We start from the raw sequence: 25,000 nt of genomic DNA on the forward strand, positions 1-25,000 counted from the left end.
ATGCCATTTAATGAGCAAGCAAAATTCTTGTCTTATAATGGAGAAGTCCTTGTTTTTCATTTGTCCAAAGACTATTTTGAAGATTGTGAAATGCCTACAGACACATCTGCATTATATGTCAAAAGGATGATATTTGACAGAGAAAAAGGAACCTTTGTTCTGATCTCCACGGGTTTTTTAAGGATTAAGGAGAAAGCTTCACATTTAAAAATTCTGTCTTGTAAATGTGTGTCAGATTTCAAAACTAGAATTAACCTCCCTTGCATTTTGATACAATATAAGAAATATAATAGTAGAGACTTCAAATATTGTATACTGTTTCTTCACAATGTGAATAAATTTGAAAGACATTTGAGTTTTACACTCGATCATGCGCTGGACGAGAGCTTAAAGATCTTTGACGGTCCTATAATTTTTTGGCAATATCTCAACAAATTCTTCTATATTTCTTCCCAAATTGAAGAGGTTACCAACATATCAGCTACTCTTTCTTCCATTGAGTGGGTAGGTGAGATCAAAAATTTTGGTGTAGGATTTTTGGGGCTAGCAGAACCACCTGCGGCTGGTACCCATAAGTTTTCAGAATCAGATTGTGAATTTTCTGATTCCAACCTTTGTGCATATGACCTTAAAACTCAAGAAAAATTAAGCACTAGTTACCTTATCCCTCTTGCTTATAGTAGTATTATAACTCACGTGCATGTTCGTGCTGCTGAAATGGTCGACCATCAGCTACGAATGGCTCTGATTGCCCTTACACAAAAGAACCAGCTCATTTTGTTCCAAAATGGCATTCCTGTACGAGTATGCCAGCTTCCATTTGTAGATCCTTGTTCCGTTCAGATTCTCGATTCAGGCAAAAGAAACCAATTTTTCATCGTGTCATTCAACTCCAAGGCTTGTGCTGTTTCAGAAAAGAAATTTAAGGTACAGTGCTTGATCTTAATCTTAACAATAATTCAGCTGGTCGTCTCTGGCTTTTCTTTTCCTGTGTTTGCTTTGTTTGGTTTTTTGAAACAGGGCTGGGTCTTAATAGCTAGTACAGAGAGCTAGTACAGAGAGCTGGAGAGTTTCCATCCTACTTTTAGGAGTCCTAGGATTACAGCCTTGTGCTACCATCATGTCCAACTCTCCGTAGACTTTCTAAGCATTCCTGTTTTCGTAAGTCAGTTTTTAGCGTTAGGCTTTGTAGATGTTTCATTGTTTTTCTGGTTTCGTCTTTGTTTTTTGTTCTTGAAATTGTCTGAATTCTACTTGATAATGATTTGGAGCCTTGGTGTTTGAAGTCATAAAGCCTTTGAGTTTGGAAGCATAAATATATAACTATAATTATATTTATCTGTCATTTATTCTATGTGTCATTTTTATCAATGTGATCATATTGCAATACCTAAGTTAGAAGTACAGTTATTATACCTGAACAATTATACTTAGTAGTTAAGACAAAACAATAAACATGGTAGGATTTAAAATGGAATGAAACATTTTCTAATATTGAATACCAAGCCTTTACTATTGATGACCTTCCATGAAAGGTTTTAGATAGTAGAATTAATATTTTATTAAATAATAAAATTATTTCTTTAATAGTTGGGTATTTTTTTCAAGACAGGGTTTCTCTTGTATAACCGCTCCGGCTGTCCTGGAACTCCCTTTGTAGACCAGGCTGGTCTCAAACTCAAAGAGATTCACTTGCCTCTGCCTACAGAGTGCTGGGATTAAAGGTGTGTGCCCCGGCTATCTGTCAAAGATTGGTTTTTCTTCCTTCCTTCCTTCCTTCCTTCCTTCCCCACTCCCTCCCTTCCTCCCTTCCTTCCTCCCTCAGTTCCTCCCTTCCTTCCTCCCTAAGTTCCTCCCTCAGTTCCTCCCTCCCTCCCTCCCTCCCTCTCTCCCTCCAGCCTGCCTTCCGTCCTTCCTTCCTTCCTTCCTTCCTTTTTTTCTTCCTTTCTTTCTTTGTTGTTTTTCAAGAGAAGTTTTCTCTGTGTAGCCTTAGCTATTCTGGAATTTACTATGTAGACCATGTTGGCCTTGAACTCACAGAGATCCACCTGCCTCTGCCTCCTGAGTGCTGGGATTAAAGGCGTGTGCCACCACCACCCGGCTAATAACAGTTTTGTCCCTATATAGAAAGTAACATTTCTTTGTGGAAGGTATGAATCTGTATATTCTGCTTCATTTCAAGAAGGAATTGAGGTAGGTTACAAAAATACATACAAGCATAGATTTAAGTAAATAAAGAAAATCTCATCATGCTCCCAGACTAGCCCTTCGTAAAAGCCTTAGAGATATTTAGTTCAGTGACAGGACTACATTTTCTCTTAGGCTTTCTCTCAAGTGGAAATTGTCTGTCTCTGCACGTTTTGACAAGAATCTGTTTAGTGACCATTTCAAATTTGAGGCCATTGTCAGGTAGGCACAGATATTTGTGTTTTCAATAGAGGAGATTCATATGTTCTGTAATTGTACTGTTAAATATAGCTAATAGCCTTAAAGTTATGGAGTATTTGAAATGAGTGGTCTGAATTAAAATATATTAAAAATGCCAAGTCAACCTGAGATTTCAGACTTCGTAAAGAGCTAGGTATGGTGCCATATTATAATGCCAACAGTGGAGAAATCAAGGCAAACTAGTAAGAGCCTGTCTTTGAAAAAAATATTTTAATAAAAATTCAGTAAAACATTTTGATTCTTAGTTGATTGTATTGAATTGCAGTGGCAGTGTTCTGAATATACTGTGTTAAATAGTTAGCCCTCCATATCTAAGTGTTCTGCAAACACTGATTGTGCCAACTGCAATTTAAAATATTTGACAAAAACTAGGGTTTGTATTGAACATGTATAACCTTTTTCCTTGTCTCTATGCCCTAACAAGTACAGTATCGCCACTGTAATATTATATTTGACATTATAAATAACCTAGAGATGTTTAAAGCATATGGCAGGATATGGGTAAATTAATTATTATTGTCATTCTTGTTTTTATTGTTTTTGGTTTCTCAATACAGTGTTTCTCTATGTAACAGTCCTGAATGTCCTGGAATTCACTACATAGACCAGGCTGGCCTTGAACTCAGAAATCCTCCTGCCTATGCCTTCCCAGTACTAGGATTAAAGGCATACACCACTATGCTTAGTTGAATATTATATACAAATTATAAACCAATAAACGTCTACACAGTCTTGAATCTACAGAGGGTCTAGGAGCTACTCTTCCACTTACATTGAGAAATGACTATTACATTTTTATTGATAGTTTAAAATTATGTGTGTGCTTCCCATTTTTGGTTCACATGTATTTGTGTTAAATAGTACTTTTTGACAGATATTCTTTACAAACACTCATGTACATTTCTGCATAGTTCTTTGATGTTTCCATGTCCTAGGAATGTCAGAATCTCACCCACACGTCTGCGTAAACATGAGCTGAACATGTTAACCAAATTTTGATTGCCAGTTTCTCATTTCTGTAGTTCATGATGCCCCATAATTGTATGGGGACATATGGGTTTTGAGATATGCTGCCTCCCTGTCCAAGTGAAGAGCCACATTTGGGAATTAATCCTGTAGAGCCAGGATTGGTATTTCATTATGTAGATTGAAGTGCCTTACTTACATTCTTTCTGAAGTATAAGCCACATTCCTGGGTCCTCTAGAAACCGTGGACTCTGGGTAGGAAGTGTAGCTCTTCTGCCTTAGGTGATCTGATACACGTGATGTTAAAGTTTTTAGCTCTATGGACCTTTAAGGCATCTATTTTAAACTCCCCATCTCCTATTCTATTATAAACTTAACAAATCATTCTATTTAAGTAGAATGCTTCTAGGTGTCCTGCTGTTATGGATCCATTCATTTCCTTTTGTGTCCCTGATAATAATAATGCCTGTGCCACTGCTACTGGGGGTAAGCTGTTAAGTTCATCTTGAGCTTATTCTACTTTGAGAATTCTTCAAAATGTACTGGTACCTTTCAGTTATCCAGTGCTACGGAATTCCTTGGGGAATTGCTCTGATTGGAAACAGCATGTCCCCTGAGGCTTATGGGAAATAGGGTCATCCTTAAATTATCCATACTAGATGTTAGGCCTCCCAAAGTCTTAGTTATGAGAAGTATTTGAATTTGTATATAGATCATAGGATTTGAATACAGAAATCAGAACCGTGATCTTCTCTAGATAAGCATTAATAAAATATGACATAAATATCTTGCTATTTACAAAGTTGTCCTAGCTTCTTATGGTTTTGGATCCTGTAGTAGCTTTTTCTTTAGCTTTTGTATTACGACTTTCATCAGTCTTTTGTAAGAATGTGATGGAGGAAGGTCATTGGCTAATAAAGGAACTGCCTTGGCCCATTTTATTAGTTAGAAGATAGGTGGGAGGAGAAAACAGAACAGGATACTGGGAGGAAGAGGAAGTGAGCTCAGAGTCTCGACAGCTTTCCTCTCGGGAGCAGACGCCTGAGAGAGACGCCATGCCCCGCTCCCGCTCCCAGGATGAAGCTCCAACCCAGGATGGACATAGGTTAGCTTCCTGGTAAGCGCACCTTGGGGTGCCATACACAGATGATTAGAAATGGGCTAAATTAATATGTGAGAATTAGCCTAGAAGAGAATGGGCCAAGCAGTAATTAAATAAATACAGTTTGTATGATGTTATTTCGGGACATAAGCCGGGCAGGCGGCCGGGGTGCTGGGAACGCAGCCCCGCCACCCTTATTACTACATTTGGCACCCAACGTGGGGCAGCCTAAAGCCACTTAAAAAACCTGAGAAGGCTTAAAAATAAGGGAGAGAGAGTTTAACACAGATTTTTGCTGTTTGTTGGTGGCGTGCTGTAGAGAGATTTCCTGATTCGGCAACAGTAGCAGAAAAAACGCTGTGTCATTTTAAAGCGCGACTTCCTGGGGCTGTGCCGCCATTGAGATCTCTGTCTGGCTCCTATGGGAGACAGAGCTTTTGAATAGAGCATTTGGAGTAAAGTGCTACGATTTGTTTGATGGCAACTAGACTCGCTGTGTTCTCGGGTCTGCTCTGCTTGTTAGAGGCAAGCATGCACTTTCTTCTAAGAGAAGCTTCCTGACTCAGCTTTAGCTGCAAAGCCTGCAGCTCATTAAGAGGTCCTGCCACGAAACACTTAAACGGTGTTGACGAAAAGCTGAACGCATGCTTTTCGGTTTTCAGCCGTAGCAGGAAAAAAGCTGCACCGTTTAAAAATGCCAGCTTTCTGGGCCATCCTGCCAGGGCAAACTCTGACTGTTTGAGGCAGGAGGGCCGGCTACCGAGAGAGGACTTGAGTGTTGTCTGTTGTAGCTCGCTGGCTGGCAGGGACCTTGAAACGCCATACAGTTGTGGCTATAAACATGGCTACAGCCAGTACCTCAGCCATGAGGCTGGAAAGCTAAGGAATGGGCTACATCTAGCCGGCAAAGCCACGCCTTTAATCCTACTGATATTGCTTGGTAAATTAAAGACTCGTGTGGTCAGAAAAAGAGAGATATACAGTAAAGAGAGATTCAAAGACAGAGAAAATTTTTAAATGGTTTAAAGTGTGTTAAAAATATATGCAGACTAAAAGTTGAAGTTCTTAAAGTAAAAGAAAAAAAAAAAGGAAGAGAGTTGTTGTGTGTTGTAGCACACGCCTTTAATCCCAGTGCCTAGAAGGCAGAGGCAAACAGATCTCTGTGAGTTCAAGGTGTAGTAGTTTACACCTTTAATCCCAATGCCTGGGAGGCAGAGACAGGCGGATCTCTGAGAGTTCAAAGACAGCCTGGTCTACAGAGTTACTTCAGGTCAAAGATACAGAAAACTTGTCTCAAAAAGCAAAGAGTTAAAAGTAAAAATAAACAAAATAGAGGTTAAAACAAAGCTGCTCAAAGATGGAAAATACACAGAGAATTTTGATACTGTATGCTATTATGCTCTCTTTGAATTATTTGAATGCTGAGGAAAGAGCAAAAGCTACTAAAAGATATTTATTTATAAATGCTTCTGAACTAATCCAACATAGATATTTTGAGTTTGGATCTAAGGATATGATACTTTGGAAAGGAGTTTCTTATTTTGTTTTCACAGAGGATGAGACGCTGTTCATTTCTTCTATTCCGATTTGGTATGATGGAGCACGTCCTCCTGAATGGTTCCTGTGCACGCCTTCAAAAAGTTGCTCCACTCAACTGCCAACTGAGATGAAACTAGCACACAGGTTATACCGTGAAAGACCTAATTAACGACGCCCCCATTCAGCAGGAAGCAGTTTGGAGAGAAAAAACTGCTCCCATGTTCCCAAATAGGGTTTATAAACGTTCTTTTACATTTAAAGGGGGATATGATATAGATATGAATAATTTACATTAGTATAGATTTTGCTTTATTGATAGAGATTTAAGGTCAATTTTGTTATATATATAAGTGTTTCTGATTTTGATTAAGGTATTGTGATTGTGTAGTTCATTTAAATATGTACTGTATAATTAAGAAATATAGGTTGTTAATGGATAATCATCGATAATAGTAAAGCTTGTAGTCATGTTAGTTAGATTTTCTAGATATATAGAGATATATTTTAGATAGACATTCTTCATGTCTTTCAAAGATTACAGAATAGGACATTTAATGTTTTAATAACTGAGGACTTTTCATGACAATGAGACACTCTGCTCCTGGCAGCACCAATGTACTTCAAGAGGAAGATGGGCATCGAAGAGGCACCTTATGGAGTTTGATAGCCATTTGGGCAAGAAACTGCTCTTGCCTGGACTACTGCATAAACTGGACACAGAGAACCCGCAGAGAGAGGACTACTGAACTTGCCTAAGGTGAGATGATCTTTCAGGGTTCCTGATTCATGAAAGAGTCTGCGAGACATTCTGCAGGACACAACAGATAGTGACTGAACTGACTTTGAATTTTCCTGCTTTATGGAAATGTCTGCTGGATACCATGGGCCTGAAGGCTGAAGATGGATGCCCCAACGGTACAAAAGAACTTTGGGTGACTGTCCAGGCAGCAAGATGTCTTTGTCATTTCTAGAGTTTGAAGTTTCTTAGTTCTTGTTTACTTAGGTAATATTATATCTTTCTGGAGTCTTTGATGGAGTTAAGAATAGTTAGTTATAGTTATAGTTTTCCTTAGTTATGATAAAGATTATTGTAACTTTTACTTGATAACTGTTTTGTTATATGTAATTTTGCTATGTTAAAGTTAAAGCCTTTTTTTTTGTTTAAACCGAAAAAGGGGAAATGATGGAGGAAGGTCATTGGATAATAAAGGAACTGCCTTGGCCCATTTTATTAGTTAGAAGATAGGTGGGAGGAGAAAACAGAACAGGATACTGGGAGGAAGAGGAAGTGAGCTCAGAGTCTCGACAGCTTTCCTCTCGGGAGCAGACGCCTGAGAGAGACGCCATGCCCCGCTCCCGCTCCCAGGATGAAGCTCCAACCCAGGATGGACATAGGTTAGCTTCCTGGTAAGCGCACCTTGGGGTGCCATACACAGATGATTAGAAATGGGCTAAATTAATATGTGAGAATTAGCCTAGAAGAGAATGGGCCAAGCAGTAATTAAATAAATACAGTTTGTATGATGTTATTTCGGGGCATAAGCCGGGCAGGCGGCCGGGGTGCTGGGAACGCAGCCCCGCCACCCTTATTACTACAAGAATGAGGTTAACAGATTATAACTGCATGGAACAAAGAGACTTACTAACTAGTTGGTTCCTATTTTTCCTTTCTGCATCCCTCCTGTAATGTTCTTATTCTTTCAGGTTGTTGCTAGGTGGGAACAACTTAGCTTAATCTTGATAAATGACTTTGTTGGAGTTGGAACTGACCAACTACTGGTCATTTTTGATGCCGCTCTGAACACAGATCAGCTGACTTCATTTGCTATGACAGATTTTGTCAGAATAAATTTTTTGGTAAGTTCTGTTCATATAGTATAATTGAAGAGCCATTTTACTACTTAAAAGATTGGTCCTCTATCTAAATAAATAGTTTCTATCTTTATCTAAATCCTCTATCTAAATTATTTCATACTTTAAAAGTATATAGACTTAGTTCTTTAAATGTGTACATTGTCCTTTTCAACAAAGGGTGTATAAGTTGACCATCCTTTTCTTATAAACATGTATTGTGATATATCTAAGGGTCACTCAAATGATGGGAATGCCATAAGTGAACTTTATTGTTGCTTCTGAAATATCATTTTGTATCACTAAACAATATTGCATTAATTAAGGAATAAAAGGAAGTATAACTACTTCTTAAAAGAGGAAATAAGTGACCATGAAATGCCTCAGTGGTAAGGGTACTTTGTTGCCCAGACTGATGACCTGAGTTGTATGCCTAGAACCTACATGGCAGAAGGAGGAAGCTGACTTCCACAGGTTGTGCTTTGAGCTCCACATACATGTGAAGATACATGCTGTTGAACACATCCAACCCCAGAAAACATTAATGTAAATGTTTTGAAATACAAAAAAGATTTAAAGTGGTCTTGGAAGTCTTTATCATAAGAGAAAGGATTTTCCCCAAAGTTTCAGATCTAAGTAGAATCAGAATCTCCCCATTTTTTTTCTTTTGTAAAATCAAGATGATTGTTGCTTGCCCTAGGGTTTTATTGAGAATAATGATACAGCCTACCAATTTGTGATACAGTATACAAATTTTAGGACCCACAGTGATACTCACCTAATTCCCAGATGGGGAAAATACATTTTTTAACATAGTACTACCCTTTGGACAAATAGTGACTGTATTTTTTAATCCTCTGTATTTTCAATTTATTTTAAATTCTTTTCTTGTTCTTTCCTGTTATTAGACTGAACCAGTGGATTATTGCATTGAAGACCCTTTTGCTGAAGAGGAACATGAAAATTATTATTTGGTGCTTCCGGCACTGGAAGCACAATTGGAAGTTAGTGTCTCTGTCTGCTGTCTCCTTCTGCTTTTTGATTAACGAATTCTAACTGAAGTAAATAATGTAGAGGGATGTTTACAGTATACAGCAACTCTGTGTTTAGAAGAAAGGGGTATTTCAGAGAGCTCTAGGTTTTGGGCACTGCTGTAAAAACTATTAATATTATGAAGGTGAGTGTGGTATTACAGGCCTGTGCTTTTAGCACTTGGGATGGTGAAGCAGGCTAATTGTTAGTTTGAGTCCAATTTGGCTATACACAGTTCCCGGACAGTTTAGGCAACACAGCAAGAACTGTCTCAAAATTAATAACCCGAACTATTGTGAGGTTACATGTAAGTATATTGTCTGGAAATGACAACTTTCAGTGGTAGGATTTGGTAAGATTAACAAGCTATATGAATGAAATTGGCAGAAGCTCAGTTTTAAAAGGAGCCTGACCTATAGAATCAGCATGCCACAGCATCTCTCTTAGAATGGCAGTGACTCTAATAGGTTGTAGCACATTAACAGACATGTAACGGTCTACTCTCAGTGTTTCACTAATAAACTCTACAAAAGCTAGGCATGGTAGCACATGGCTGTTACCCCAGCACTTAAGGGGAACAAGAGTTTAAGGTCAATACATACCACATTCCAAACCAGCATAGAAGAGACTCTCTCAATAATTCCTGTAAGAGAACTATTAGTTTTGGCTAAATACACCAGCTTTATTGCACTGTATTAGTTTTCATTACTGACAGAGTTCCTAATAGAGCATTTAAGCACTGGTTCTCAGTCTGTGGGATGTGACCTCTTGGGGTGGTTGAATGACCCTTTCACGGGGGCTGCTTATCAGTTACCCTGCATAGCAGATATTTACACTATGACTCAAAACAGTAGCAAAATTACAGTTATAAAGTAACAACTAAATAATTTTGTGGTTGGGGGTCACCACAACGTGAAGAACTGTATTAAAGGGTCACAGCTTTAGGAAAGTTGAGAACCACTGCCCTAAGGGAAGGATGTCTTTTGGATCCCAGGTTCAGATAGTTCCATTCTTGGCTAGCCAGCTGCAGTTGCTCAGGGCTTGAGATGAGGAAGAATATTGTGACAGCAGGAGTGTGGTGGAGAACAGCTGTGCATCACATGGTAGCCACGAGGTGTCTCATGGTAGCTGGAAAGCAGAGAGAGAATGCTTGTGTTAGTGTGATTCTTCCTTCCCCTTTTAACATCATACCCTTAGCCTGCGGGGTGATGGAAGCTGTCTCACATCCAGAATGGCTCCTGTCCCCCTTAGTTTATTATTTTGGAAAATACCCTCACAGATCCTGTGCTCATTAGTTTTTTTTCTTTTTTTTTATCAACTTGACAGAAGCCAGGGTCATCTGGGAAGAGGAAAGTCTTTTAGAGATTAACTATTCCTCCCCCACTTGTCATTTTATACATGATGAGATGCATAGACCCAGAAAGATTAAGTGCCTTAGAGAGTCCATTGCACCAACATAATTATCAGCAGGGAAACGGGGAAGACTCATACCTTGAAGAAAGTTGTAAGCATGTAGCAAGACTTTGACATAACACAAGTGCTCATCAACAGGAGTGCATTGTGGTCATGTGATGGAGGACTGTAGGTCACTGAAAAGGAAAGATCTACAGCTGTTAGGGGCAACATAACCAACTTTAAAATCTGATGTGCACAAAATGATTCAATTTAAGAAATACTCAGAAAACATACAAGACTGAAAACATCCCTTACGGACATGTAGAAAAGATGGTAAACACAGAAGACAAGCAAGAAAGGTGTGGTAAGAGCAGGTAGTCTTGCCTTCTGGCTAGAAAAAGACATTTGTGATTATTTAGGTCTCCTAGGCAGCTTCCAGGGTGCTTCCATTACTCGGATATAGTTTTGTGGGTGTTGACATCATTTTTAGTCTTCAAACTTTTCCAAATTTTGGCATTTGGGACTTGTAGAGTAGGACTCACAATAATATTAATATTATTGTGAATATTAAATCAAGGCTCAGTGTCAAGCAGGGTATGTTGTCCCTAAACTGGGTTTTTGTTCTAGTTTCTGGTTGTAAGGAAATGAAAGAAAATAGTCCTTAACATATATGGGAAAATTCTGGAAAGGTAAGCCATCTGTCTATTGGTTGCAGGATTATGTGTATAAGAAAAAGAGGGGAATACTTTATTGACTAAATTTCTTGCAGTGAGCTTGGTTTAGTTTTATGGTTTAATAAAAAAACTTCACAATATTTTAAACTAGAGATTTGCTAGTTTTTCCTGGAGCACAGAGGACATGATGAGAGAAAGAACCGGGAGAGGCCAGTGCTAATTTCAGAGAGTTTATTGTCAGTCAGCCCACCTTGAATGTGTACATCTACTCGTATCCAAATTACAAGCTACCAAGTCCATGAGTAATGGAATATGAGCACTATGAAGCCAGTAGAACGAGGCCAGCATGAGAAGTTTCAAAATCGTAGCTACTCTTTACGCCCTTTTTATAATGAGGTAAGAGAAATAATTCAGACTCCCTGCTCCAACTTCTAGTCATTGATTAAGAAAAAAAGTTCTGTTCAAAAGAATGGAGCACAAAAGATTTTTAAATATGGAAAGACATTTTATTAGAAGCTAGATTAATATTTAAACAGCCTCACATGTCTGCCTAAAATAAAACAACTTAAGTCAATTCAACAAGACTATTTACACTTTTAGTAGCAAAATATATTCTACGATTTTTTTCATCCTTGGAACTGAAATCTAATTATCTTGCACAATAAAAGAAATGTATGCTCTATTCCCTGTTCTGAGCCAAAGTTAGTTTCTTCAATAGTTTTCGGTTGTTTTGTTTTGTTTTTGTTTTGAGTTTACTAGGAAAACAAACCACCGTAAAACAGATTGTGGCTATTGTTAGGTGGGAGAACTCAGTTTTATTCGAAGCGATACATATTATTTAACTCAGCATTGAAATGGATACAATTGTATCAGTATGTTCAGTTTGGTGCATAGAGTCCACAGCAGTTACTTCCCTGTCTTCCTATGAGCACAAAGCACTTCTTTTGTAAGAGAAACAGAATCTAAAAACAAAAGAGTTTCTCTTTGAAAGTGATTTCTGCCGAGCTTATCTGCAGAAAGTACTTCCTGAATTATTGACATGTCCAGTTTCATTTGGAACTGCCTCTGGTAACTTTTTTCTTTCTATTTTACAGGCTTCATTTGTTTATCTTAACAAATTACAGAAGCATATCTCATTTAAGGATAAATTTATTGCAAACTCTTGGAAGATTCTTTTAAACTCAATTTATGGGAACATTGATATTTCGTCAAACGATGAGGAGGTAAAGTTAATCATGTGACTACTTTATCATTTAGTCAGTTGATCATGTGCAATGTGTTGATGAGTTGTTCAAATTAGAGTATAGTAGAAAATATCACTTACTGGATTGCAGTCAGGGTAATGGTAGATTTTCTTAATATTGAAAAACATTTGCTTAAAGAGACAATATCAGTCTGTTTCAACCCAGATCTGCCACTTTGTAGCTGTGTGATGTCTGGCAAGTTACTTTGCCTCTCTGTAACTCAGAGAGTTTGTCTTATCTATAAATTGTAGAGAACAATACAACAAACAAAGGATGCTATGGTTATTGTGAGGATTGGTGTACAAATGGCATTTAGACATAAAAATAAAGATTCGATAAGTAACACAGTTATTTCCCCTAACTCTGTGGTTTCAATTGTTATTATAGTCCTGTGTTTATGGTAATGACATGAGAATGGGCTATGCAGTACCATAAAATTTCAGCAGAATTCTATAAACTACCCATAAAGGATAATTTAATCAGTTTTATTAATTCAGACTTTTAGATTTAAGCTCAGTGCAAGTTCCAGATTGATTGTTTTCACTATACTTGTGGTGTATATTATCGAACCTTATTAAAATCTGTTTTTTTTGTCCCCACTGGCTCTATATCAGATAGCTTATCTTCCAGTTAGGATTCTTGACCTGAGTATATTGTTATGATTCATGAATTTTTATTTTAGTAAGTTATATGTAATCTATAACTTTTTATTATATTATTTTTATTATTATAATACTGTATTATAATTTATTTTAAAAATGCTTCTGTAGTGTTTTGGCAGCCTTTTGACATCAACATTATATAATCATCTACAAATGTGTTGGGCTGCATTCATAGCCATCTTGGGAAGCATGTGGTCTATTGGTCTCGGGCTGTGCACATTTCTTAATGTCATAAGGCCACAAAGCTAATCTCCCTTATATACGTGTTGATTCATTCAGTGCATTTTTTTTTGTAGTCACCTATCTTAACACTTTTTTCATTAAGGATGAGCTTGTTCCATTCTGTGATGAAGATGAAAGCAGTATCCATACCCCTGAGGAAAAGTTATCAGAGAATTTTCAAGAGCCAGAACATATTGTAAAGCAGACATGGTGTCGTGTACTAGATGATGACTTAGTGATTGGACTGAAAGTCACATCTTTGAACCCGTAAGTAAATTTTAATGTAATAATTCTGTATTAATACTGCATACCAACACTGTCTAATAGAAATTAATGAAATGCACATGTAATTTTAATTGTTCTAGTAGCCATATTAAAAATTGAAATAAAAGCAAGTAAAATTAATTTCAATATTTTATTGGGTACCCTCCATCCAATGTTTCATTTCAATATATAATGAATCAATGAGATATTCATTTTCATACTGAGGTTTTGAAATTTGGTGTTATTGGAGGCTACTTGTTTGTTTCTCAGCTGCCCAGACTCCTGAAATAATCACACAGAAACTATATTATTTGCAATACTGTTTGGCCAATAGCTTAAGCATATTGCTAGCTAGCTCTTATATCTAGTATTAATCCATTTCCATTATTTTATATTTTACCATAAGACTCATGGCCTACTGGCAAGGTTCCAGCTGGCAGCTCCCATCTTTCTTCTCTTAAGGCTATATGGTGTCTCCTTGTCTCTGCCTTGTTTTTCTCAGCATTCAGTTTAGTTTTCCCCACCCAGCTCTATTCTGTCCTATCACAGGCCAAAGCTGTTTCTTTATTCATTAACCAATAAAAGCAACACATACACAGAAGGACTTTCCACATCATCTCCCTTTTTCTGTCTATATAAAAAGGAAGGTTTTAACTTTAATATAGTAAAATTACATCTAACAAAATAGGTATCAAGCAAGAATTATAGTTACGATACTTATGTCTACTTTATCTTTTATCATAACTAAGGAAAACTGTAATGATAACAATTTATTCTTCAACTTCATCAAAGATACCAGAAGGATATAATATTACCTAAGTAAACAGGAAGTGCATTGTAGGCAACTTCCCAAACTCTAGAATTGACAGAGACATCTTGCTGCCTGGATAGTCACCCAAAGTTCTTCTGTACCATTGGGGCATCCATCTTCAGCCTACAGGCCCATAGTATCCAGCAGATTTTTCCACGAAGCAGGAAATGTCAACGATAGCTTCACCTATATTGGCAGTTTGTCAGTCACTTTCTTTTGTGTCCTGCAGAATGTCTGGCAGATTCTTTCATAAAGCAGGAACCCTAAAGGACCATCTCACCTTTAGGCAAGTTCAGCAGTCATTTCTCTGTGTGACCTGCATGTTCAGTTCATACACCATAACATCAAGCAGTCCAGGCAAGAACATTTTCTTGCCTAAATGGCTAGCAATCTACATAAGGAGTCTTTTTGATGCCATTCATCCTCTTGAAGTAGATTGGTGCTGCCAGGATGTGTCTCATTGTCATGAAAAGTCTTAAGCTCTTAAAACATTTTAAATGCCTTATTCTGAAGGTCTCTGAAAGATTTGAAGAATATCTATCTAACTGCAATATATATCTATACACCTAGAAAACCTAACTAGCATGACTACAAGTTGACTATTATAGATGACTATCTATTAACCTATATTTCTTAATTATACATTACATTTTAAATGAGTTCAACAAACACAATACCTTAATCAGAACAGAAATATACATATAACAAAATTAACCTTAAATTTGTTTCAGTAAACCAAGATCCATACCAATGCAAATCTCTATAGCATATCCCCCTTTAAATGTAAGCAAACATTTATAAATAATTATTTAGGGAATTTGGGCATAGTTTTTTCCAAACTGCTTTTTTGCTTTTTGTTGGGTGAAGTAATTTACTGGGGGTATTCACAGCAACCTTTCAGTGGGGTCTTGGTCTATCAAACTATATTAGTCTGGAAGGAGTCCATAGGTTCACATCTTCTGTGGAAACAAAAGAACTCTTTTTCCAAAGTAATATATCCTTAGACTCAAATTTTAAAGTCGAGATACCTTTAAAAATATATATGTTGGTTTAGCTTAGCAGCCCATACAATAAAGTGTTTCTCTGTACTTAGCTCCTTCACATTCAAAAATTTAAAGAAAAAACAATAATATAACATAATCCAGACTCTCTGTGTATAGTCCATGTTTACGTGGCTTATTTTTCTTTCTCATTATTTTTTCTACAAGTTTACTCTGTCTCCTTAAAGACTTTGTCTTATTTAAAAAAAAAAAAAACATTAACTTCTTTTTGTAACTATACTCTTTTTTTTTCTCCTAAGCCTGCATACATTTATCCAACACTATGACCCATTGAGAAGTATTTTTTTTCCTGGATCTGTCTTTATTGTGTATCTGTAATTATTTTTGTCCAGGAATGCTTCTTAAAATGCAAAGTGACATTACTAGAACTAAGGTTGCTTTACCTTTTGGCTCTGCCCAGTCGAACATGTTGGAGGTCCATTCATTGCCTCTGAGAGCCATTCTCTCCACCTCAGATCCAGGGTCGCAGCAGGTCTGGGTTGCTATTAAGCAAGTTGTAGGACTCTGCTCACAAACCTCATTTAAATGCTCCATAGCTGGACTTCCCTAAAGAGTCAGAGTTTGTGCTGGCAGCATGGCCAAGGAATCTGCCATTTCCAAACTGCATTTTTTGTTTTGTTTTGTTTTTGTTTTTGCTACCACTGAATCAGCAAGACCTCTATTAAAGGAGCTGCAGCATGCTGCCAGCAGAGCCCATCTGAAAAAAATGTGGCTAATTTTAGTTTCTAGAATTCCTTTCCAAAACCTCTCAGGTTTTATGTGGATTTAGCTAGTACACGTTGGAGTGCCAATCTGTTGTGGTTTGTGTAACACATTTTAATTCTCACTTACCATGTTTCTGCTTTTTAGTAGCTATATGTGTTTGGCCTGCAATTCTCTACAAATCTTCATTTTGTGCAAATGCATTGAGTTTATTTGAGGAGCATGACATTTGCAAAATTAAGATAGTATTCTCAGGAAGGAGATAATTAAAGAGCACATGAAACTTTTGATCAATGCATTGAGAAGAATTAGGACCATGTGGAAACTTTAAACTAGCATGGACTGGAGAAAGTTTAGTTAAGTAACTATGTCTCTGATAATAGAAGTTTTTTTTCCCTCAAGCTATTGAAATCATGGAGAGGAAAACAATATCTCTACTCTCTGGAGCCTACCCAAAAGCTTTCCCACCAAAACAGTAAACCACAAACGTGTGTGCAGACAAGTTGGAGAGACTCTGCTAGTCTATTTGACTATAACAGTATCGAGTTTAAACAACTTACCCAGCAATTTGAGTTTTCTACTTGATCTCATTTTAGTGAGTTTCTTTTTATTTCACGACAAAAGATCTCACTGTAGCCTAAGTTGATCTAGGACTCTGTTTTGCTCAGCCTGGCTTCAAACTCTTGATTCTTGTATCCCAGCCATTCCAACACCAGGATTCCAGTATGTGTTACCATGCCTAATGTTTCAGACTTCTAAGTTGTTTGAGGTGATAGATCATCAGATTTGGGGCTTTTTTTATTTCATGCGATGAGTTAGGTGAATTCTTTTTCTAGTAAAAAACCAGTTTTACAATCCTGAATTTTATAAATACAAATTCATTATATAATTTTGCTGCATTAATGATAGATTTGGTTTGATCATGTTTAGTCAAAAATATTTGCATTTGTGAACTTGAGTGAAGTTGGCTTGAAATTTCCTTCAATAATATTTTCTTGGTTTTAGTACCAAAGCTGTAATAGTTTGCTCATTTGTTCATTTACTTATTCATGTCAAGTCTTGCTTTGTTGTCTAGGCTGGCCCATAATTCCTGGGCTCAAGCTATCCTGTCAGCTCTGCCTCTGAAGAAGCTAGGTTGTTTTGTTTTGTTTTTCCTGTTCTATGGAACACTGTATAAAATCCAAATTATAAATTATATAGACTTTGCCATTTGGTTGTACTGATTTGGAAAGCAGTGGATACCTGAAATTTTCTCATGAGATAATTTTAATCTGGTGATCAATTTCTCTAAAAGTTGTGGATAATTCAGATTTTATTCTTAAAAACCCTTTGCTTATATTTTCTACTAATTTAATGCTAAGATATTATAAATATTTATCGATTGTGTTGTCAGTAGTTTTCCATTCTAAATCTTGCATCTATTCATGATCAATTTTCCAGAATTTTGCTCATTTTGTTAGACTTTTCAGCCAATAATTTTGTCTTAATAATTTATGATTTTGAATTCTTTTCTATTTTTTTTAAATTTCTAGTCCTTCATTTTCTTATTTTTTAGGTTTATACTATTACCCTTTTTCTAACTCATTCATCATGATGTGGATGGATGTGGATTTCTTTATTGTTATCGGGGTTTCTGTCTTGCCCAGTTCTCGCAGTCATTAAGTCCCGAAGAAATCACACAGAGGTCTACATTAGTTATAAACTAATTGGCCTAGTAGCCCAGACTTTTTCTTAACTCTTACAACTTAAATTAACCCATTATTCTAGTATATGTTAGCCACATGGCTCGGTACCTTTTTCAGTGAGGCAGTCACATCTTGCTTCTTCTGTGGCTGGGCCAGGACTGCAGAAGTAACTTCCTTCTTCCTAGAATTCTCCTACTCTTTTGCCCTGCCTCTACTTCCTGTTTGGTTGTTCTGCCTATACTTCCTGCCTGGCTTCTGGCCAATCAGCATTTATTTAAAATACAATTGACAGAATTCAGACCATTGTCCCACACCACTTTATATTCTTCATTAGGTTGTTAAACTTCCTTGTAGTGTTATTTTATTTGTGTTTTAACAGATCAAGTTTTCCTGGAGATCAGAGTGTAGAGCTAAGCCACTAGAGGCCAGGCAGTGGTGGCAGACACCTTTAGTCCCAGGACTCAGGAGACAAAGGCAGAGAGATCCCTGTTAGTTCAAGGCCACCCTGAGCTACTCAAAATTGATCCAGTCTATAAGAGAAACAGAACTCACACAAAGGTGATCCCAGTGTTAGAGAGGTGGAGACAGGAGTGATATGGCTGGGCAGAGAGAAGAATATAAGGCAGGAGGAGACAGGAGTACAGTGTAGTCTGAGGTTTGGTGAAGACAGTTGCAGTTGTAGAATCTAGTCCAAGATGCATTCTGAAGCAGTCAGAGGACAGGATCGTCTCTTCAGTCTAAGCACTGATAGAGATAAATGGTCTCTGTAGTGACTGACTGCACTACTTCTCTAATCACTCAGCTCTCATCCCCTAATGTCTGACTCCAGGTTTTTATTAAAAAGAATTAGAATTTGTGCTATACTTCCAGGCTCTAAGAATTGACCTTTTTTTAAGCAGTCCTGGAAAGGGGCTAAAAGTGGTGTTACACTTGTTAATTCTGTATTTTGTGATTCTTAGCCTACCTCCATATCTTCTATTCATCTCATTGACTCCTAGGTTTTGCCCTCTGATCTGCTCCATTCACTAATTTCATCTCAGTTTTCTAATCAACTGTTCATTCCAGTCTATGCACTTCACATTTTTTATTTACATTTATTTACTCTTTCTAGGTATGCCTGGTCAATTTTTATTATCTCACAATTGTAAAGCTTTTATTCCCTTAATATTCTGAAATAATTACTTTTTAAATGCTTTTTATGTATAGAAAATTTCAGGCATACCAAGAAGCATGATGATCTATTCTCATCACTTGGTTCCAATGATTGTCAAATCATCACTAATCTTGTTATATATCCACCTTTGTAGTAATATGGGCAGCGGGGCTGCGTCCCCAGCACCCCGGCTGCCCACATGGCTAGCTTATGCTCCGAAATAGCAACACACAAACTGTATTCATTTAAACACTGCTTGGCCCTTTAGCTCTAGCCCTTACAGGCTAATTCTCATATCCCGATCAACCCATCTCTAATAATCTGTGAGCACCTGTCTTACCAGGAAAGGTTCAGCATGTCTAACCTGGCGGCTTGCTTCATCGTGTGCGTCTGCCTGGGAGAGCGGAGCATGGCATCTCTCTGAGGCGTCTGCTCCCGAGAGGAGAGCTGTGGAGTCTGAGCTCACTTCCTCTTCCTCCCAGCGTTCTGTTCTGTTTACTCCTCCCACCTATCCTCTAACCAATGAGGGCCAAGCAGTTTCTTTATTAGCCAATGACCTTCCTCCATCACACCTTTATTCACAGCCTTCTAAATCATTTTGAAACAAATATGACATATGTAAGTATTCCAACACACACACACATACACACACACACACACATACACACACAGTGAGACATTAAAATTGTGTTTGGTTGCCTTTCTCAAAGATTAACAATAGTTCTCCTGGACAATGTTCACATGTATCACTCATCTTGAGGTTGAAATAAGCTTTTAAAACATAGGCCAAATAATATTTAGAAACTGGCCTTCTCTGTGTATATATTCTCATAATCTGTACATACTTCTTTCTTGTGTGCATGTTGTTTTTCTTGTAATGCATATTTTGAAGAAACCAAGCATTTTTCCCTGTAAAGTTTAATGGCCTAGGCTTTGATGAACTCATTACTTAACACGGTTCCCTGTCACCTTTGTGCCCTCTAAATTAGAAGCTAGGTATAAAGACTGAGTCAGAGTAATGTTTGAATTTATGTTAAAAGAATGCCTAATAGATCATGCCTTCTCCCATCAGGAAGCGTGTAAAAATGCTTTGGAATTTATCAGCCTAAATAACGTTGTAAAGAGAAGCTCTTCAGTAGTTATATACTTATGCCCTTAAATAATGTGATCTGTGATTAGAAACAAAAGCCCAGACATGACAAAGTGCTTGTTCATACATGAATGGATTATTGTTTCTGGGGATTTTTTTTTGATATGCAGAGATAAGAGCTGTCTTTGGTTGGTTGGTTGGTTGGTTGGTTGGTTGGTTGGTTGGTTGGTTGACTGTGGGGTTTTATTCTTAGTGAGAAAACCCAGCGTAAATCCACACTGATACTTTTAATTCAGAGTAAAGACTTTACAGTTTTATCACTACCAGTCTTGTGTCTCAGTTTCTCCCCATGTGCTGAAAATCTCAGTTCTTAGTTATACCAACAAAATTGCTCTTTTTCTCATTCCATGGTTTGTATATGACATTCACCAAATCAAAATATCAACAGTATGATTATTACAAATGTTTCTTTAAAGTACTCTTCATACTGTAAAGTTCTCTGCATAATCTTTAATATAGCCCAGGAGGTGGTGAAATTCCTCTCTCTGAGATACATCACCGGTTAATAATTTTGATAGAGTTGGAAAGTGCCTAAATAAACTTGAATTATATTTGTCAATTTTGAGGATTATCAGTCAGAAAAATTTCTAAAAGTAAATAATTTATATTTAAAAGCTAGGTTTTAAGTTATTCAAGAAAGTATAAGACTGGTTTACTTCAGAGGTATTTTTGTTCCAAATTATTGCCAGAACGTAAAAATGACTAATTTCTTTTTACTTATTTTAATAATATTTTATTAATTCATTGAGAATTACTTGCAATGTATTTTTTATCATTTTAACCCTTCTTCCTCAACTCTTCCCAGATATACCTTCACCTACCTACCACTCAACTTTACGTTATTTCCCTTTTCTAAAAAAACCAGAAAATCTAGTTTGTATTGCTCAGCTCCTCTTGGGTGTGGGATTACCGAGGAGTATGGTTGATATATTTGATGTTATAGACATTTTCAAGTCTGCATAGCTTTTCCTCCCAACTCTTTCAAATTTTACATTCATATAATTTTCTCTAGGTAAGGAGACAATAACTGTTTTTTTTTGTTTTTGTAAATACTTAACTATTTATTTGATTCTTTTAAAAGAACATGCAGAATAAACCAAATTCTTGTTTTTTTGCAGCTCTTCCAATGAAATGACTTTATCACTGATAATGGATCAAAGCAACAGGTCCACCTTTCAGCTTCTGAAGTGTCAAAGTCAGGTGACTAGGTTGAGTATGTATTCTTTTCCAGAAGCAGACTTGAAGCCAGTGGAAACAGGACCAGAGACAAAAAGGATCAAGTTGACCTCTGGTAGCAAGGAAGAAGAAAACTCTTCTTGTGAACAATTATCTAAGATAGAATCTACCCACATAATTACTGCTGTCACATCTCTTTCACCACTTCTAGTATTCAACAAACTGTGTTGCACTTTGCTGTTAAACATTAGTGACAGAGATAGTGTTAAAAACACCGTGTATGATTATGTTATATGTGGCAGCCTTGATTTTAATCTACAAGATCTTTTTAGTATGAACCACCTACTGGCATTCCCAAAGAAGGAATCAATAGGTAATTTGAGGGGGTAATTTTTTTATTGTATGCTTAATTGAATCAGAAGTTTTTGAAAATCGGTTGATATTAGACAGAATTTAAGGCTAGAATCTGTGATGTGTTTTTCTTGTAGAACATATGGAAGATCTTTTATTGCTTCTTGCAGCACTGCACAAATATTGTTTTCTTGTCACATCGCCTACCCATGCCCCGAATCTAATGAAGATATGGCTCTTGAAACATATGAAATGTGAAATAATCAATGGATTTAGAGAAATATACCTTTATAAAATGCTTCGAAATTGTGGGGCACTCTTCTCTTGGGAGCCAAGAACAACATTTGAAGGAATTTTAACACTCTATTGCAGGTAATGCACACATCCAGTTCAAATCAGTTCAGAGGAGTCCATGTGTCTGAGTGGTCTAATAACAATCCTGTGTAGAATTCTATTTTCCATGTGTCTGAGTGGTCTAATAACAGTCCTATGTAGAATTCTATTTTCCATGTGTCTGGGTGGTCTAATAACAGTCCTATGTAGAATTCTATTTTCCATGTGTCTGAGTGGTCTAATAACAGTCCTGTGTAGAATTCTATTTTCCATGTGTCTGAGTGGTCTAATAACAGTCCTGTGTAGAATTCTATTTTCCATGTGTCTGAGTGGTCTAATAACAGTCCTGTGTAGAATTCTGTTTTCCATGTGTGTGAGTGGTCTAATAACAGTCCTGTGTAGAATTCTATTTTCCATGTGTCTGAGTGGTCTAATAACAGTGCTGTGTAGAATTCTGTTTTCCATGTGTGTGAGTGGTCTAATAACAATCCTGTGTAGAATTCCATTTTCAGTGACTATTATGCTGTTCTTCTTACTAAGCAAAAGATTCATAGTCAGGCCAGTAACCGGACTGCTAGTGAGATGGATACTGATTTAATCCGAATTTTATTATCGAAAGTATGCATCTTTTATTATCCATCTTAGTGTTTACGAATGCATATTAATTGACTGCTGTAATCTTTTGCATGTGACTGTTGTGTGCTGTTGCAACTGGGTCACATTATGTCTGTCTTTTATTTCAGGAATGAGGGAATTTTGTTCCACTGTCTTGACCAACTGATCAGAGTTCTCCCTGAAAGATGTTTCTTCAGTTATCTGAGATTAGGAAATGAGGCTTTCCTAATGGGTCACTGGTTAGACACTCTGGAGAAGGAACTAGTTACCTTTTGTTCTCTTTCCACTTCTGCCTTTGAGTATGCTAGAGATGGAGCTATGCATAAGACAAATGAAGCAAAGAATAGTCCTGCAGCTGCTTCAGAGGAAGAGGACAAGATCTGTCTGCACAAGCAGGAAGTGCAGAGAGAAAGAATGATAAAGGACTTGAATCTGAAAGTGAATGGCAGCAGTTATGTGCAGATGACTTTGGCTTTAGCTGAGACTCAGCTGAAATCAGACCTTATTGCAGAGAAACTGGCCAATTTGTAATTGCACTTTCAAAATCTTGTTTTAGGATATTCCAGCTATCATGAAGTGTTTAATTTGTTATCCTTATTTAATATAAAGATTAAAACTTATTATAATCCCTAGGATCTTGTTTTTCTTCTATTATTTTTGTGTATGCTGCAATTCCATAATCCAGGCTGTTCTAGAACTCGTTATGGAGCTCAGATTGGTTTTATTTAGGATTGGAGAAATCTCCCTGCCTCAACCTCCTGAGTACCAAAATTACATGGGTGTGCCACTACGCTGGCTCAATGATCAGTTTTGATGACACAATATAGTATTTCTAGTAGAGCAGAAGTTCATTATGCTTTTTATCTTCCCCTGCTTCTACTTTCTAATGCAAGGGACATTTGACTGTAGCTGGAGACTTCTTTTCTTGTTTAGAATGTGGAGGGTTAAGTGCTTTTATATTTTATATTCAGAAAAACTAAGGCAAATTAAGGATCTATATTAGAGACACTTTGGAATAGATGAGTATTTGTTGTGGGGTTTTGCTTTATGTTAGTAGGAAGTTTAGCAGCATCTTTGGCTTCCTCTACCCACTAAATGCCCATAATATTCCCAGCTGACCTTTGCTGAGAAGTAAAGGCCAGCATCCTATGAAACCTTCTATGCAAAGAACCAAATCCAATAATCCAAAGAACTAAAATGTCGATGATTTAAAAAACATGTGATTCTTTTTGGGTATTCTGTTTAGTAAAACAGGGCATGTGAAAAAAAAAAGCTTCAAGTAAATGAATTAATTCAGATGATCAGAAACTACTACTTGCTATATTTAGCTCTTTTGGAAAGCTAAATGTAGCATTAGGTGAGACCAGTTTGTAAAGCTCTGGTTATACTGTATTAGACAGCTGTTCTGAAATTAGACAACTCTGTAGGAATGTAAAGAAAAGAGCCGGGCGGTGGTGGCGCACGCCTTTAATCCCAGCACTAGGGAGGCAGAGGCAGGAGGAGCTCTGTGAGTTCGAGACCAGCCTGGTCTACAAGAGCTAGTTCCAGGACAGGCTCCAAAACCACAGAGAAACCCTGTCTCGAAAAACCACAAAAAAAAAGAAAAGAAAAGAAAAGAAAAGAACTTAGGGCATTTTTCTTAAAAGTAGATCTCTCATCTCTCTCAAGAGACGACGTGTACCTCGCAAGCTACTATATTATCAAAAGTAAAATTGTGGGGCTGGGCAGAGAGCTTAAAGGGTTAAAGCATTTGCCCTTCAAGGCTGGGGACCTGAATTCTTCTCTTGACATCTTCAGAAAGCTGGATGTAGAAGCATTCACCTCTAATGCAAGGCTTGTTCAAGGAGATGAGATGTGGAGAGAGGAATTCCTGAAAACTCCCGTGAAATGGCAAACAGTAAGAGACTCCATCTCAAACCAGATAGAAGGTTGCCGCACATGTCCTGGGTGCACACACATTATATATACCAATAGTGAAAATGCTTTCAATGCCTTCTGAAATTCCAACTGTAGGAGAAAATGGAAATACAACAGTCTAACTAAAGAAAAAGAAAGGATATGGTTCTCGACAGAGGCAGAAGTTTTAAAATAAGTGAAGATATTAAAGAACTGATGTTTAAGATCTATTGAGACATTTGAAAGAGATCAAAATCAAGCCTACCTTCTCTTTCTGGAAAAGAATTGTATTTAGACTGTAATTAGTATGTTTGGGGGTGTGCAAGTGCCGTGATAAGCATGTAAATATCCAAGAACACTTTTGCGAGTCATTGTCCTTCCACAGTGTGGTTCCATGGGATTGGACTCAGGTCATCAGGCTTGGTGGCTAGTGCCTCTACCCACCCACTCGCTAACCCTGAAAATGAATTCTTAACTAATAACAATGTCTGGAAAGGAAAGGAAGTGGGGCAGGTGTAGGCAAAAAGGAATCTTCACGATCCTTTGTGTTTTACAATCTTTGACTAAGATGCTGATTGCCTTCTCAGTTGAAAGAGCTAAAGATGATTGTAGAAAGTGGTACCTTTTGTTTACATACACGATGTACTAATTGCTCCCCTGCTTCTTGT

The 25,000-nt window shown here is 37.2% G+C and overlaps 1 protein-coding gene across 1 annotated transcript; it reads left to right on the top strand.

Annotated features, from left to right (window-relative positions):
• On the top strand, window positions 1-23,068 carry Fancb (FA complementation group B). Its single transcript, XM_041640005.1, has 8 exons — window positions 1-927; window positions 7,760-7,912; window positions 8,815-8,910; window positions 12,102-12,230; window positions 13,239-13,402; window positions 21,080-21,510; window positions 21,626-21,860; window positions 22,565-23,068. The coding sequence occupies exons 1-8, from the start codon at window positions 1-3 to the stop codon at window positions 22,965-22,967; spliced, it is 2,538 nt and encodes an 845-aa protein (XP_041495939.1). The 3' UTR covers window positions 22,968-23,068.
• Window positions 23,069-25,000: the final 1,932 nt, after the last annotated feature.

Source organism: Microtus oregoni, unplaced genomic scaffold (genome assembly GCF_018167655.1).
Source record: "Microtus oregoni isolate MIOR12 unplaced genomic scaffold, Mior012 000061F_ref0000440, whole genome shotgun sequence".
Lineage (NCBI taxonomy): Eukaryota > Metazoa > Chordata > Mammalia > Rodentia > Cricetidae > Microtus > Microtus oregoni.